Source organism: Hoplias malabaricus, chromosome X2 (genome assembly GCF_029633855.1).
Source record: "Hoplias malabaricus isolate fHopMal1 chromosome X2, fHopMal1.hap1, whole genome shotgun sequence".
In the NCBI taxonomy this organism is placed as follows: domain Eukaryota; kingdom Metazoa; phylum Chordata; class Actinopteri; order Characiformes; family Erythrinidae; genus Hoplias; species Hoplias malabaricus.
Window position 1 is genome coordinate 56,431,778 of NC_089819.1, and position 14,364 is coordinate 56,446,141.

At 48.9% G+C, this 14,364-nt stretch overlaps 2 protein-coding genes across 4 annotated transcripts in view; one reads left to right on the top strand and one right to left on the bottom strand.

Annotated features, from left to right (window-relative positions):
• Positions 1-14,364, top strand: part of LOC136677058 (protein BEAN1-like) — a 32,330-nt gene that overhangs the window by 1,030 nt on the left and 16,936 nt on the right. For all 3 annotated transcript variants that reach the window (XM_066654435.1, XM_066654436.1, XM_066654434.1), the window contains exons 2-3: positions 836-907; positions 2,644-2,738. The gene's annotated coding sequence lies outside the window, so the exon portion shown is untranslated. The remainder of the gene's footprint in view (positions 1-835; positions 908-2,643; positions 2,739-14,364) is intronic.
• LOC136677430 (uncharacterized) lies at positions 4,185-4,709 on the bottom strand. The gene has a single exon (XM_066654946.1). The coding sequence runs from the start codon at positions 4,707-4,709 to the stop codon at positions 4,185-4,187; it is 525 nt and encodes a 174-aa protein (XP_066511043.1).

Sequence of the window (14,364 nt, forward strand, 5' to 3'; positions counted from 1 at the left end):
ACTCTCTGTGTCTCTGTAGATCTACACTTACACACTGTACTCCATCTGTTGCTCTGCATACTTTATCACCCCCTCTCTCCCCCCTCTGTTCCTCAGCGCTCAGGACCCCCACAGAGCAGGTGTGATGTGGTGGTGGATCATTCTCAGCGCTGCAGTGACACTGACGTGGTGGTGGTGTGTTAGTGTGTGTTGTGCTGGTGTAGAGTGGATCAGACACAGCAGTGCTGCTGGAGTTTTTAAACCCCTCAGTGTCTGGACCGAGAACGGTCCACCGACCAAAAACATCCAGCCGACAGCGTCCTGTGTCACTGATGAAGGACTAGAGGACGAGCGACACACACTGTGCAGCGACAGATGAGCTACTGTCTCTGACTCTACATCTACAAGGTGGACCAACGAGGGAGGAGTGTCTCACAGAGTGGACAGAGAGTGGACACAGGGTTTAAAAACTCCAGCAGCACTGCTGTGTCACGACACTGAGCTTTATTTATTTAGAGCTGATTTTTTAATCCAGGACCCCCACATGTCGCCTCTCACCTGCTCCTTCTGTCTCAGTCCTTTTCTCTCGTCTCTCGTTTGTGTTGTCTCCTGTGTCCTTCGTCCTCCTGTCTCCCGTCCACTGTCTCCTATTTCCATTCAGTTAATTTAAGATGTCTGACAGAGACAGAAAAGCTAAGTTTTGGTTTTGGCACATTTACTAACTCTCTTTCTGTGTGTCTCTCTCTCTCTTTCTCGCTATCTCTCTTTCCCTGTCCCTCTCTCTCTCTCTCTGTCACTGTCTGTCTGTCTCACTCTCTCTCTCTTTCTCTCTGGTCTCTCTCTCTCTCTCTCTCAGTTCTCCTGCTTCACCCTTCACTCCGTTTAACTTCTGACTCCATCAAGGTTTGAAGGATCTTCTCCGGCTCTTGTGAGTGTTCCAGATGTTCTCAATTCATGCATTTGATAAATGGTGTGTGTGTGTGTGTGTGTTCGCTCTTCTTCAGTTTAAAGGGCCGGTACCCAGCTGTTTCTGCGTGTAGTGTTTGGTTAATACCTGTAGGGGGGGCTTGAGATGGAGGTGTTGAGGGTTGTTTACTGACAGTGGGTTTGATGAGTTAAAGCTGATTCATAGAACCGCGTACTTCTCCTCCTGAGCTGAGGGTGGCGCTGTAGTGCTGATGGAAGCTGCTGTTTCCAGCAGAGCAGAAAACCCTGGTGTAAACACACACACACACACACACACACACACTGTCTACACTGTATATCATACACCCCGTAAAACACCCCGTAACAATGTTACCGTATTAAAGCCGTCAGTTGGACAGATGTGTCTCTGAACTCGTGAAACAGCGCCCTCTTCACTAAAGATGTCTGTGAATCTCACGGCGTCTAAAAAGGTTCTAAAGTTCTGACCCAAACCACAGCATCATTAACCAGTAAATGACATTCTGTGATTGAGGAAACTGTCATTGATTCTGAGAGAGGTTTAAAAGCAGGTTTGTGAACAGAATGTTTCTGAATGGAGTCTGTTTTCAGTGGAATGTTCTGGAAGAATCCGTCATCGCTTTCATTCCACCTTTTCTCACTTGTGCTTCTCTCGGTCTCGCTTTCGCCTCCAGAACTTTCTCACTGCAGATTTTTTGACGGGGGGCGGGATCTAGACCGTCATTGGCTGTTGAAGACATTCTACACACCCCGCTACATCAGCGAGAGCGCGCCAGTCCCAGACCCTGACTGGAAAATAACCCCTAGTGTGCTGGTCATACCCAGGAATAGCGGACAGGAAGTGGAGGAGGAAGTAGTACTGTGCCATCCATTTGGCACAAGAGAGTAATACAATGCATTCAAAAATTCCCCTGCGAGCACCGTAGGGGGTAGAAAGACCGTTCCACTTAGTGATATAAGAGAGGCGTGGCCTCTTCCAGGAGAGGGGCGTGTCCAATGCCAGCCGAGAAATAAAATTATGAATTTGTCCTATGGGAAAACCCAGTCATTTATTTAGTGACTTTGACGTCACGTAGCTCCACCCACAAACAGCATAGGACAAGACCAGTGACATGTCCGTGATCAGGGCGACGTCACAAATCAAATGACGTAAGAATTCCACCTCAGTGCTGTGGTGTAGGGTCAGAGTTACGGTAGACTGTAGTAAGGTAGTCTGCCTCCAGAACTGTAGTTGGCGCAACACTAAAACTCACATGCCCTCGCACTGTGGGTCCTGAACTGCTGTGGTGACGTGTGGATGTGTCTCATTACGGTCCCGTCTCCGTCTCCACGGGATCTGTGCTTTTGGGAATTTGATGTTCTCCTTACGGAAGCAGGTGGAATTCGCTGCGAAATGTCGCCTGGAAAAAATAACCTAAATTTTATAGTTATTTACCATGTACATGTCTCACTCTCTGTCTCTCTGACTCAGTCTCTCTCTCTGTCTCTCTGACTCAGTCGCTCTCTCTGACTCAGTCACTCTTTCTTTCTGTCTCTCTCTCTATGTCTGTCTCTCTGACTCAGTCACTCTCTCTCTTTCTCTGACTCTCTCTCTTTTCCTCTGTCATTCTTGTTTCTCTCTGACTCTGTCACACTCGGTCTGACCCCCCTCCCCCCCCCCGTCTCTCTCTCTCTCTCTCTCTCTCTCTCTCTCTCTCTCTCTCTCTCTCTCTCTCTCAGGTGAGGAGGGCTCTCCTGTGCTGTGCTGTAGTAGAGGGTCACTGTGCTGAGGAGCTGCAGCTGTGGGCTGGTGTAGATGAGTGTGGTCAGTGCAGGTGAGTGGTGCTGATGTTGATCTCTCTCTGGTTTGATCCGACTCTGACGAGAGACGACCACGGGTCTGTTGTTGAGGGGGGGTCTGTTGTTGAGGGGGGGTCTGTTGTTGAGGGGGAGGTCTGTTGTTGAGGGGGGGGTCTGTTGTTGAGGGGGGGTCTGTTGTTGGGGGGAAGGTCTGTTGTTGAGGGGGGGGTCTGTTGTTGAGGGGGGGTCTGTTGTTGGGGGGAAGGTCTGTTGTTGAGGGGGGGTCTGTTGTTGGGGGGAAGGTCTGTTGTTGGGGGGGGGGTCTGTTGTTGAGGGGGGGTCTGTTGTTGAGGGGGAGGTCTGGTGTTGGGGGGCGGTTTGTTTTTGAGGGGGGGTCTGTTGTTGAGGGGGGGTCTGTTGTTGAGGGGGAGGTCTGGTGTTGGGGGGCGGTTTGTTTTTGAGGGGGGGTCTGTTGTTGAGGGGGGGTCTGTTGTTGGGGGGAAGGTCTGTTGTTGAGGGGGGGGTCTGTTGTTGAGGGGGGGTCTGTTGTTGGGGGGAAGGTCTGTTGTTGAGGGGGGGGTCTGTTGTTGAGGGGGGGTCTGTTGTTGGGGGGAAGGTCTGTTGTTGAGGGGGGGTCTGTTGTTGGGGGGAAGGTCTGTTGTTGGGGGGGGGTCTGTTGTTGAGGTGGCGGTCTGGTGTTGGGGGGCGGTTTGTTTTTGAGGGGGGGTCTGTTGTTGAGGGGGAGGTCTGTTGTTGAGGGGGAGGTCTGTTGTTGGGGGGGAGGTCTGTTGTTGAGGGGGGGGTCTGTTGTTGAGGTGGCGGTCTGGTGTTGGGGGGGAGGTCTGTTGTTGAGGGGGGGTCTGTTGTTGGGGGGGAGGTCTGTTGTTGAGGGGGGGGTCTGTTGTTGAGGGGGGGGGTCTGTTGTTGAGTGGGGGGTCTGTTGTTGAGGGGGGGTCTGTTGTTGGGGGGAAGGTCTGTTGTTGAGGGGGGGGTCTGTTGTTGAGGGGGAGGTCTGTTGTTGGTGGGAGGTCTGTTGTTGGGGGGCGGTCTGTTGTTGAGGGGGGGTCTGTTGTTGAGGGGGAGGTCTGTTGTTGAGGGGGGGGTCTGTTGTTGAGGTGGCGGTCTGGTGTTGGGGGGGAGGTCTGTTGTTGAGGGGGGGTCTGTTGTTGAGGGGGAGGTCTGTTGTTGGGGGGCGGTTTGTTATTGAGGGGGAGGTCTGTTATTGAGGGGGAGGTCTGTTGTTGAGGTGGCGGTCTGGTGTTGGGGGGCGGTTTGTTTTTGAGGGGGGGTCTGTTGTTGAGGGGGAGGTCTGTTGTTGGGGGGGGTCTGTTGTTGAGGGGGGGGGTCTGTTGTTGAGGGGGGGGGTCTGTTGTTGAGGTGGCGGTCTGGTGTTGGGGGGGAGGTCTGTTGTTGAGGGGGGGTCTGTTGTTGAGGGGGAGGTCTGTTGTTGGGGGGCGGTTTGTTATTGAGGGGGAGGTCTGTTATTGAGGGGGAGGTCTGTTGTTGAGGTGGCGGTCTGGTGTTGGGGGGCGGTTTGTTTTTGAGGGGGGGTCTGTTGTTGAGGGGGAGGTCTGTTGTTGGGGGGGGTCTGTTGTTGAGGGGGGGGGTCTGTTGTTGAGATGGCGGTCTGGTGTTGGGGGGCGGTCTGTTGTTGAGGGGGAGGGGGGGAGGTCTGTTGTTGGGGGGGGGTCTGTTGTTGAGGTGGCGGTCTGGTGTTGGGGGGGGGTCTGTTGTTGAGGGGGGGGTCTGTTGTTGAGGTGGCGGTCTGGTGGTGGGGGCGGTCTGTTATTGAGGGGGAGGTCTGTTGTTGAGGGGGCGGTCTGGTGTTGGGGGGCGGTTTGTTTTTGAGGGGGGGTCTGTTGTTGGGGGTGGTTTGTTATTGAGAGGGCGGTCTGTTGTTGGGTGGGTCTGTCGTTGAGGGGGGAGGTCTGTTGTTGAGGGGGAGGTGTGTTATTGAGGTTGGGTCTGTTGTTGAGGGGCGGTCTGTTGTTGGGGGGGTCTGTCATTGAGGGGGAGGTCTGTCATTGAGGGGGAGGTCTGTTGTTGAGGGGGGAGGTCTGTTGTTGAGGCGGGGTCTGTTGTTGAGGGGGAGGTGTGTTATTGAGGTGGGGTCTGTTGTTGGGGGGCGGTTTGTTATTGAGGGAGTGTCTGTTGTTGAGGGGGGCATCTGTTGTTGGGGGGGCATCTGTTGTTGTGGGGCGGTCTGTTATTGAGGGGCGGTCTGTTGTTGGGGGTGCTTTGTTATTGAGGGGGGGGTCTGTGAAGGAGGGTCTGTTGTTGGGGGGTCTGTTATTGAGGGGGCGGTCTGTTGTTGGGTGGGTCTGTCGTTGAGGGGGGAGGTCTGTTGTTGAGGGGGAGGTGTGTTATTGAGGTTGGGTCTGTTGTTGAGGGGTGGTCTGTTGTCGAGGGGGGAGGGCTGTCATTGAGGGGGGGGTCTGTTGTTGAGGAGGAGGTGTGTTATTGAGGTGGGGTCTGTTGTTGGGGGGGTCTGTTGAGGGGGAGGTCTGTTGTTGGGGGCGGTTTGTTATTGAGGGGGGGTCTGTTGTTGGGGGGGGGGTCTGTTGTTGGGGGGCGGTTTGTTATTGAGGGAGTGTCTGTTGTTGAGGGGGGTGGTTTGTTGTTGGGAGGTTGTCTGTTGTTGGGGGTGGTTTGTTACTGAGGGGGATCTGTTATTGAGGGGGAGGTGTGTTATTGAGGGGAGGTCTGTTGTTGAGGGGTGGGTTCTTCTCTGTGGTCAGCGTTGGGAGGTGGATGTTCAGAACAGAGTTAATTCTGTCTGAGTTTCATTTGACGGCAGCGCCTTCATCTTTCTCTAAAATGAAATCATCGTTGTGTGTTAAATGACTCTTTGGGACTTCGTGTGGCTTTAAGAGTCAGTGCCGAAAACTGTAAAAATATCATAGCATTTTTAACCTGTTTGGCCTTTTTTTCTCGTGTTAATGGAGTTTACTCCTGATACATTTACAGAGCGTTTGATTTGTTCTTAAAGAAATAATGCTCAAAAAGCAAAGTTTATCTGCTATTTTTCTTTTTAAAAAATAATTTGTTTAAAAATAAATCGGTGTCTGTTTTCATCCGCCACATCCATCCTCTGCATCTGATCTCCACATTTAGCCTCCACACCCAGCTTTCACCTCCAGCCTCAGCATCCAGCCAGTCCAGAGTCCAAGGGCAGGCCTGGGGCAGGGTAGGGGCAGGTTAGGGCCAGGGGGGAGCTTGGCAGCGAGTGTGCGATGTGGATGGACTCTGTCTGCGTGGAGCTGATTACACACTGAGGTTGTTGTGATAGAAACTAAGCCTGGTCCTGGTTTCTCAGGAAAAGAGTGAAGAGTTAATATCAGCGACTGTTGGGTCAGATCTGATCATCCATTTCTCATGGCACTAATCGATTCATTGATCTGTTTACACACTCTCACTGTGTGCCTTCACTTCCGCCTCCTCACAGCACACACCATCACAGCAGGAGGTGAAGTGGTGTGTGAAAGTCAGGGTTAGTGTTAGTGCTGCTTTTAAGGTTAATGTTAAGGTGTAGTTCACAATTTTAATCTAAAAACCCTGTGTATAAAGCTCCGAGTGTGTTTCCTCTCCATGTGTGTGTTTCTGGGGCTGTGTTTGGCGTTGATCAGAGTCACAGCACTGCGCTGGTTACGTGTTATATCTCACTCTCATCTGACTCCACGGTGAACACAGAATAAACAATGACCCTGTCATGACTCGGACAGTTTATCTGTGGCTCTGGAGCTGTATTCAGACACAGCAGCGCCCCCAGCTGGTGACGTATCCTCGGTTCTCCTCTAAACTTGTAGAAACACAGCCGCTTCACTGGAAAGAACCAAGGTTCCAAGAATCAGGAACGGAACCGGTTCAAGAACCAGAGTTCTTTGGGTGGAAAAGCGTTGTACGAAGCCCCAGTGTCTGTAAATGGATAAAAAAACAAAGTGTCTGGGTCCGGTGCTAGGCTTTCTCTCTCTCTGCTCACGGCAGAGAAACACCACCTGGAGGTTTTTAGACAACTCTAAAGACACTTGGGACCTTCAGCAGACAAACTCATGATAGTTATTGAGTTTCTCTCTCTCTCTCTCTCTCTCTCTCTCTCTCTCTCTCTGAAAATGATTAAACGAACAACACACACATGTCCACTAGGGATGGGGAGATTCACCGATTCACATCGGTGGTTCGGCACACATGTCTGCGATGCGACTGCACCGGTAGATTCAAGTTGCATCGGGTTTAATTTGCGGGCGAATTTACGGTGCATCGCCTCTAGCCTTTTTGCATCGGCAAATACCATGGTTAAATCGGGTGTTTTGTTTTGCAGTATTAGTTCCTTATTGTAATGTATTTTCTGAGTCAACGTATTTTTTTATTGATTTCTTTTTTTTCTGAGGCAACATAAATGCACCATCGTGTCCTCAGGCACGGACTCAAGCACGCAGACGTACACAACAAAAATGGAAGGAAACGAGAGCATTAGCAACGACAAAGAGATATTTAATGCACCAAAAAAGACACACAAATCAAACGTGTGACCATATTTTGGGTTTTTTTAAGCGAGGTGGTCAACTTAACAAGATGCACTCAATCTGCAAGCAATGCCGTGGGGCTATAAAATACGTTAGTAGCACGACAAACCTGGTGACGGCACGACGGCATGGTGTGGAGTAGCAGATAAGTCTAGCAGACTATAGTATGTGTTGCAAATCATAATTTTCTCTATGCATATTTTTAATACTGCACTTTTGAAAACTGTTCATCTTATATGTTTTATACATTTTGTATAAATATAGACGGAGAATATAACTGAGTAATTCAACTGAATAAAATGTAATTCTCTGTCTGAATGTATTGAATTATGGATTTTTTATATTATGTATTGGTTTTACTCCATTGAAAACAACCAGATGCATACATCCCTCAGATTGTTACAGAGAGTAAAGCAGAATTGTGCTATTGAGTTAAGAAAACTGATGGGTTAGGCTAATACATCCTCAAACCTCAACTAACTGTATCGAATGATTACTTATAAAACCAAATCCTCTTATAATTAAGTCATATCGTTATCAAATCATTTTTGAATTGCATTGTATCCTGAACAGGGTTGATTTGTATCGCATCGTATCGACAAGGGTTTTCAGTGTATCGCAATTATATCGTATCGGTGGCAGTGTATCGAGATGCGTATCGAATCGACATTAGTGGTGAAGATATACATCCTTAATGTCCACGGTGCGGAGAAACACTGTAAACACTGACCACAGAGTTTCCCAAAAGTGAACAGGAGCCCACACAGAGACAGAACCCTTCCTTTTAAAAATGTGCAGATACCTTTAGACGGGGCCTGATACTCCGGAGGAGAGCACACACCGCCCAGAGCTGTCACATCAGCTGAAGACACCCACGCCCTCTAGCGCCACTCTCTGGGACTCTGCTGCATCGCCCGAACCCAAAGCCCTTTCCCGAGTGTGACGTCTAGAAGCAGAAAGGGATTTTAAGCGGTGGTCGGCGCTGGATTCCTCAGAGGTGCTTTGTCAGATGTCAGTGACCCTGCTGTGGCTGTGGAGAGGAGCTCCTACACATCGCTGAGACGCGTGGAGCAGCAGATTGCGGGAAACTCAGGTTAACGAAAACAGTCGCAGTTAAAGTGCAACACACAGTATTTTCTAAAAGTAATCGCGGTTTGATCCAACATTCCTTCAGCTGCCGTCTCAGAGACGCTGGGGTTCAGGAGTTAAACAGCTCCCAGCTCCGCTCCTTCTTCATTTGCCAGTGTCAGACATGTTTGTGTTCATTTTAATCCTCCTTTATTTGCACCAAATATATCTCTTTATTCTGTGGAAGGAAACAGACTGAAAAATGGAGATACAGGGTTTTCTCTTCACAGCGACAGGTGACTCGCCTTGACACTAAACAGCACTGTAAAATACATGGCAATAGAGTCACAGCTGTGTGTGTGTGTGTGTGTGTGTGTGTGAATCTCTCTCCCTCTTATTCATATACACTCTCTCTCTCTCTCTCTCACTCACACAGACACACACCCAAAGTATCTCTCGTCCGTCCTCTGGATTCACTTACATTTATAATTCATAGCTCATCCCTCTCTTCTGAAATGTCAGCACGAAGGAAGGAAGCAGGTGAATAGAGAGAGAGTGTGTGTGTGTGTGTGTCTTCAGTCTTATTTCTGAAGCGTTGGACTCTGAATGCTTTAGTGGTAACTCCTTCTTTAACAATTACTTAAAGGTGCAGTAAGTAACTTTTACAGTGTATGGGTCATTAATAAACATGTAATAATATATGGTAATAAGTTGTGTTTACAAAATATGAAATGTCAGATTCCTCTGTAGCCCCTTTCAGACCTGCGCGGAGGTCCAGGAATGTTCCAGAGTTTTCCCGGAGGAGCTGTGTGTTCACGTTTGTCCCGGACGCTACCCCTCTGTGGTTTCTACCGGCCGCCGGTGTGATGTTGTGACGGAGTCTGTTTCTCTGTGTGTTTTACATCCTCGTGTTCTCACCAGACGGCATCGTGTGTGTGTGTGTGTGTGTGTTAGAGACAGTGATTTTAAAGTCTCAATCAGTGTCACATCATCACAGAAATAATCCATGTGAAGGGGCGGAGGCTCAGAAGCAGGCTAATGAATATTAATGAGGCTGCTGGCAGCGCTCCAGAGCCCCGGAGGAAATGTTTATCTCTGAGATCAGAGAGAAGATGGTCCAGAGGAGGAGCGATTAAATTACCACAAGATAAACAGATCGTTTTAAAGAATAGCTGCTAAAACAAAGAGAGAGAGAGAGAGAGAGTCCCAGTGAAAGAGATAAATTTAGAAAGGGAACAGAGTAAAGGCAGAGGGAAAAGAGGAGGAGGCACTGAGAGAGAGAGAGAAAGAGAAAAGGGAGAGAGATGACGTCATCAGCACCTATAGCAGAGTTGAACCAGAGGGGGGCGCTGCAGAGCCAGAGCTGACCACAGAAAACACGTTATTTTGACAGTTTGGAAAAAATGTGTTTGAACGTTAAAGGAGCAATCTGTCGTTCTGCCATCAACGCTTTAAAATGGGAACTGCAGTAAAAGTTCAAAACAAGTGGTGTTTATTTTGTCGTCCTGCTGCACTCTGAGCATCTCCATCTTTCAAACACACTTCCTCTCGTTTTACTGGCGTCAGGGAGATCTTCAGAAGGACACCAGGGAGTGCAGCTCCAGTAGAAACTCTCCTTATCTCTGTTCACTCTTTTCCATGGCTGCAGCATGGTGTGTTTGTGTCTGCTACTGTGTCTCATATCTGGCAACCCAGGGTGTGTTAACGATACTGTGATTGGACAGTGGGCGGGATCACAGGCTGAAACAATGAGCCTCGCTCCGGACTGGACCTCCCCACAGAACAGTATCCAGGCTGAGCGCCGCTGTCTGAGACGCAGCGTGATACTGTAGCCTCTGACAGCGCCCCCTGCTGACTGTGTGATGGAGTGCAATAAATAACTTACAGATTGCTCCTTTAAACAGTAGGTTTTATTATTACACACCAACACATTTCAGCACACAGAGTGGACTCTGGAGTATTGATGATCAGAGCATGAGAGTTCTGAATCAGTTCTGAATGAGATGGAAATGTGGAAATTCTGTGGTGTGTGACGTTCAGGAGCAATTCTCTCCCTCAAAGAATCAGCTTTGCATATTTATCTACATTTATATCAGATGTGTGTGTGTGTGTGTGTGTGTGTGTGTGTGTGTGAGAGAGAGAGAGGCTAGTGGCCTGAACCTGTTTTGATCAATTTCTGAACAGTAGAAGCTCAGTGCCTCCTGAGGGCTCAGGAACATTACTGTAGCAGCCCCTCCACTGTCCCCTCACTGTCCCCTCTCTCAGCTCCACTGTCCCCTCACTGTCCCCTCTCTCAGCTCCACTGTCCCCTCACTGTCCCCTCTCTCAGCTCCACTGTCCCCTCTCTCAGCTCCACTGTCCCCTCACTGTCCCCTCTCTCAGCTCCACTGTCCTCTCTCTCAGCTCCACTGTCCCCTCACTGTCCCCTCTCTCAGCTCCACTGTCCCCTCACTGTCCCCTCTCTCAGCTCCACTGTCCCCTCACTGTCCTCTCTCTCAGCTCCACTGTCCCCTCACTGTCCCCTCTCTCAGCTCCACTGTCCCCTCACTGTCCTCTCTCTCAGCTCCACTGTCCCCTCACTGTCCTCTCTCTCAGCTCCACTGTCCCCTCACTGTCCTCTCTCTCAGCTCCACTGTCCCCTCACTGTCCTCTCTCTCAGCTCCACTGTCCCCTCACTGTCCCCTCTCTCAGCTCCACTGTCCCCTCTCTCAGCTCCACTGTCCCCTCACTGTCCCCTCTCTCAGCTCCACTGTCCCCTCACTGTCCCCTCTCTCAGCTCCGCTGTCCCCTCACTGTCCTCTCTCTCAGCTCCGCTGTCCCCTCACTGTCCTCTCTCTCAGCTCCACTGTCCCCTCACTGTCCTCTCTCTCAGCTCCACTGTCCTCTCACTGTCCCCTCTCTCAGCTCCACTGTCCCCTCACTGTCCCCTCTCTCAGCTCCACTGTCCCCTCACTGTCCCCTCTCTCAGCTCCACTGTCCCCTCACTGTCCCCTCTCTCAGCTCCACTGTCCCCTCACTGTCCCCTCTCTCAGCTCCACTGTCCCCTCACTGTCCTCTCTCTCAGCTCCACTGTCCCCTCTCTCAGCTCCACTGTCCCCTCACTGTCCTCTCTCTCAGCTCCACTGTCCCCTCACTGTCCTCTCTCTCAGCTCCACTGTCCCCTCACTGTCCCCTCTCTCAGCTCCACTGTCCCCTCACTGTCCTCTCTCTCAGCTCCACTGTCCCCTCTCTCAGCTCCACTGTCCCCTCACTGTCCCCTCTCTCAGCTCCACTGTCTGTTGCTCTGCATACTTTGTTCCCCCCTTTCCCCCTGTTCTTCGATGGTCAGGGCCCCCACCGCAGACTGAGGCAGTGAGAGTTAAGGGGTTAATAATAAGTGAGGTCTGCTAAAGGAAGCCGAGGCTGTGCTTGTGTCTTTACGAGGGATAACTGCAGGTGATGGAGGGATGTCCTTTCCCTGACTCTATTTCCCATTTGGTTTAACTGTGATTAGAGTGCGTCTGGGAGCGATGGGGGGTGGGGGGGGGGGGATTACTGACCTGAGTCCAGGGCTCAGTGCCTTTGTAGTGGATGAGGAGACAGGGGCAGGTCATTTTTCTGCATTTGTCTGATCCTTCACCATCGTTCAGACCCAGCTCCTCCCTTTCCCTGAGGAGATCAATCGCGATCAAGATATAGATCTCTGGCGTTCAGCACCGAGGAACACCCTTTAACCCGAGGGTACGATGCAGTTCAGTCCGCACTCTCTCAGGAACCCCTCACGGGTGCGTTTCAGTTCGGGAACAGAACTGTACCTTATTCCTTTACATTTGTAGATTTGAAAGTTGTGTTGAGTTCAATCTCCAGGACTTTTATTGTGTATTTTATTCTCCACAGTTGTATAATGAAAGATTACAGAGATCCCCCTCTCCTTCTGGAGAAGAGAATGTAATGAACCTTTAGGAATACAACTGGACTCTAACACCACTGCTGTACCTTTAAAGATACACTACACTGTCTGTACCTTTAAAGATACACTACACTGTCTGTACCTTTAAAGATACACTACACTGTCTGTACCTTTAAAGACACACTACACTGTCTGTACCTTTAAAGACACACTACACTGTCTGTACCTTTAAAGATACACTACACTGTCTGTACCTTTAAAGATACACTACACTGCTGTACCTTTAAAGACACACTACACTGTCTGTACCTTTAAAGACACACTACACTGTCTGTACCTTTAAAGATACACTACACTGTCTGTACCTTTAAAGATACACTACACTGCTGTACCTTTAAAGACACACTACACTGTCTGTACCTTTAAAGACACACTACACTGTCTGTACCTTTAAAGATACACTACACTGTCTGTACCTTTAAAGACACACTACACTGTCTGTACCTTTAAAGACACACTACACTGTCTGTACCTTTAAAGACACACTACACTGTCTGTACCTTTAAAGATACACTACACTGTCTGTACCTTTAAAGATACACTACACTGTCTGTGCCTTTAAAGATACACTACACTGTCTGTGCCTTTGAAGACACACTACACTGTCTGTACCTTTAAAGACACACTACACTGTCTGTGCCTTTGAAGACACACTACACTGTTTGTACCTTTAAAGACACACTACACTGTCTGTGCCTTTGAAGATACACTACACTGTCTGTGCCTTTAAAGATACACTACACTGTCTGTACCTTTAAAGATACACTACACTGTCTGTACCTTTAAAGATACACTACACTGTCTGTACCTTTAAAGATACACTACACTGTCTGTACCTTTAAAGATACACTACACTGTCTGTACCTTTAAAGATACACTACACTGTCTGTACCTTTAAAGACACACTACACTGTCTGTGCCTTTGAAGACACACTACACTGTTTGTACCTTTAAAGACACACTACACTGTCTGTGCCTTTGAAGATACACTACACTGTCTGTGCCTTTAAAGATACACTACACTGTCTGTACCTTTAAAGATACACTACACTGTCTGTACCTTTAAAGATACTCTACACTGTCTGTACCTTTAAAGATACACTACACTGTCTGTACCTTTAAAGATACACTACACTGTCTGTACCTTTAAAGATACACTACACTGTCTGTACCTTTAAAGATACACTACACTGTCTGTGCCTTTAAAGATACACTACACTGTCTGTGCCTTTGAAGATACACTACACTGTCTGTGCCTTTGAAGACACACTACACTGTCTGTACCTTTAAAGACACACTACACTGTCTGTGCCTTTAAAGATACACTACACTGTCTGTGCCTTTGAAGATACACTACACTGTCTGTGCCTTTGAAGATACACTACACTGTCTGTGCCTTTGAAGATACACTACACTGGCTATGCCTTTGAAGATACACTACACTGTTTGTAGCTTCAGTGACAGTGATGTTCCTGCACCGTACCTCGACCCGACACCACGTCAGAAGCGTACACAGTGAACTAAAAGACCGCGCCTACTGTAACGTATTCATTTGTACGTAGTTGTTGCCGGGCGCCCCAGAGAAATATTGACAACATGTGGTTTTCCGACCAAAACACCAGACGGACACGGCGCTGGTGTTGCCATGGTGATAATTAGTTGTCGATGAAGGTTCAAAGGTGAAAGGCTGACTTTGTGACGCTGAGTTGTGGGTTTCTAAATTGATCGGTAAAACAAGTAATAGTTTAGCACCTTGTACTTGCTAATACTTTCATATCCTTGAGTTCATTCGACATCCAGCTTTAGCTTTAGCTCGACTAACACCGCGTGTGTCTCTGCTCTGAGCGTTAGTCGTGTGTTTTTAGACGTGTGTATGTTTTGTCGCAGCATATGGCGTGTAGTCGAGTAGTTGTCAGACCCTTAATGAAGTGCACAGCGATGCAAACTGACACTTATTAACGTTAATAAACTGTAAAACATCTAGCTACGTCCAAATCTGTAGCTTTTATAATGAAATCCCTTTGAGTTCATAGACACGCGAAGGTTCAGTTATCATATGTTTCCTGGGGTATACACACGTACACACATCAGTTCATTACAGTACTTTTCTAATCACATTTT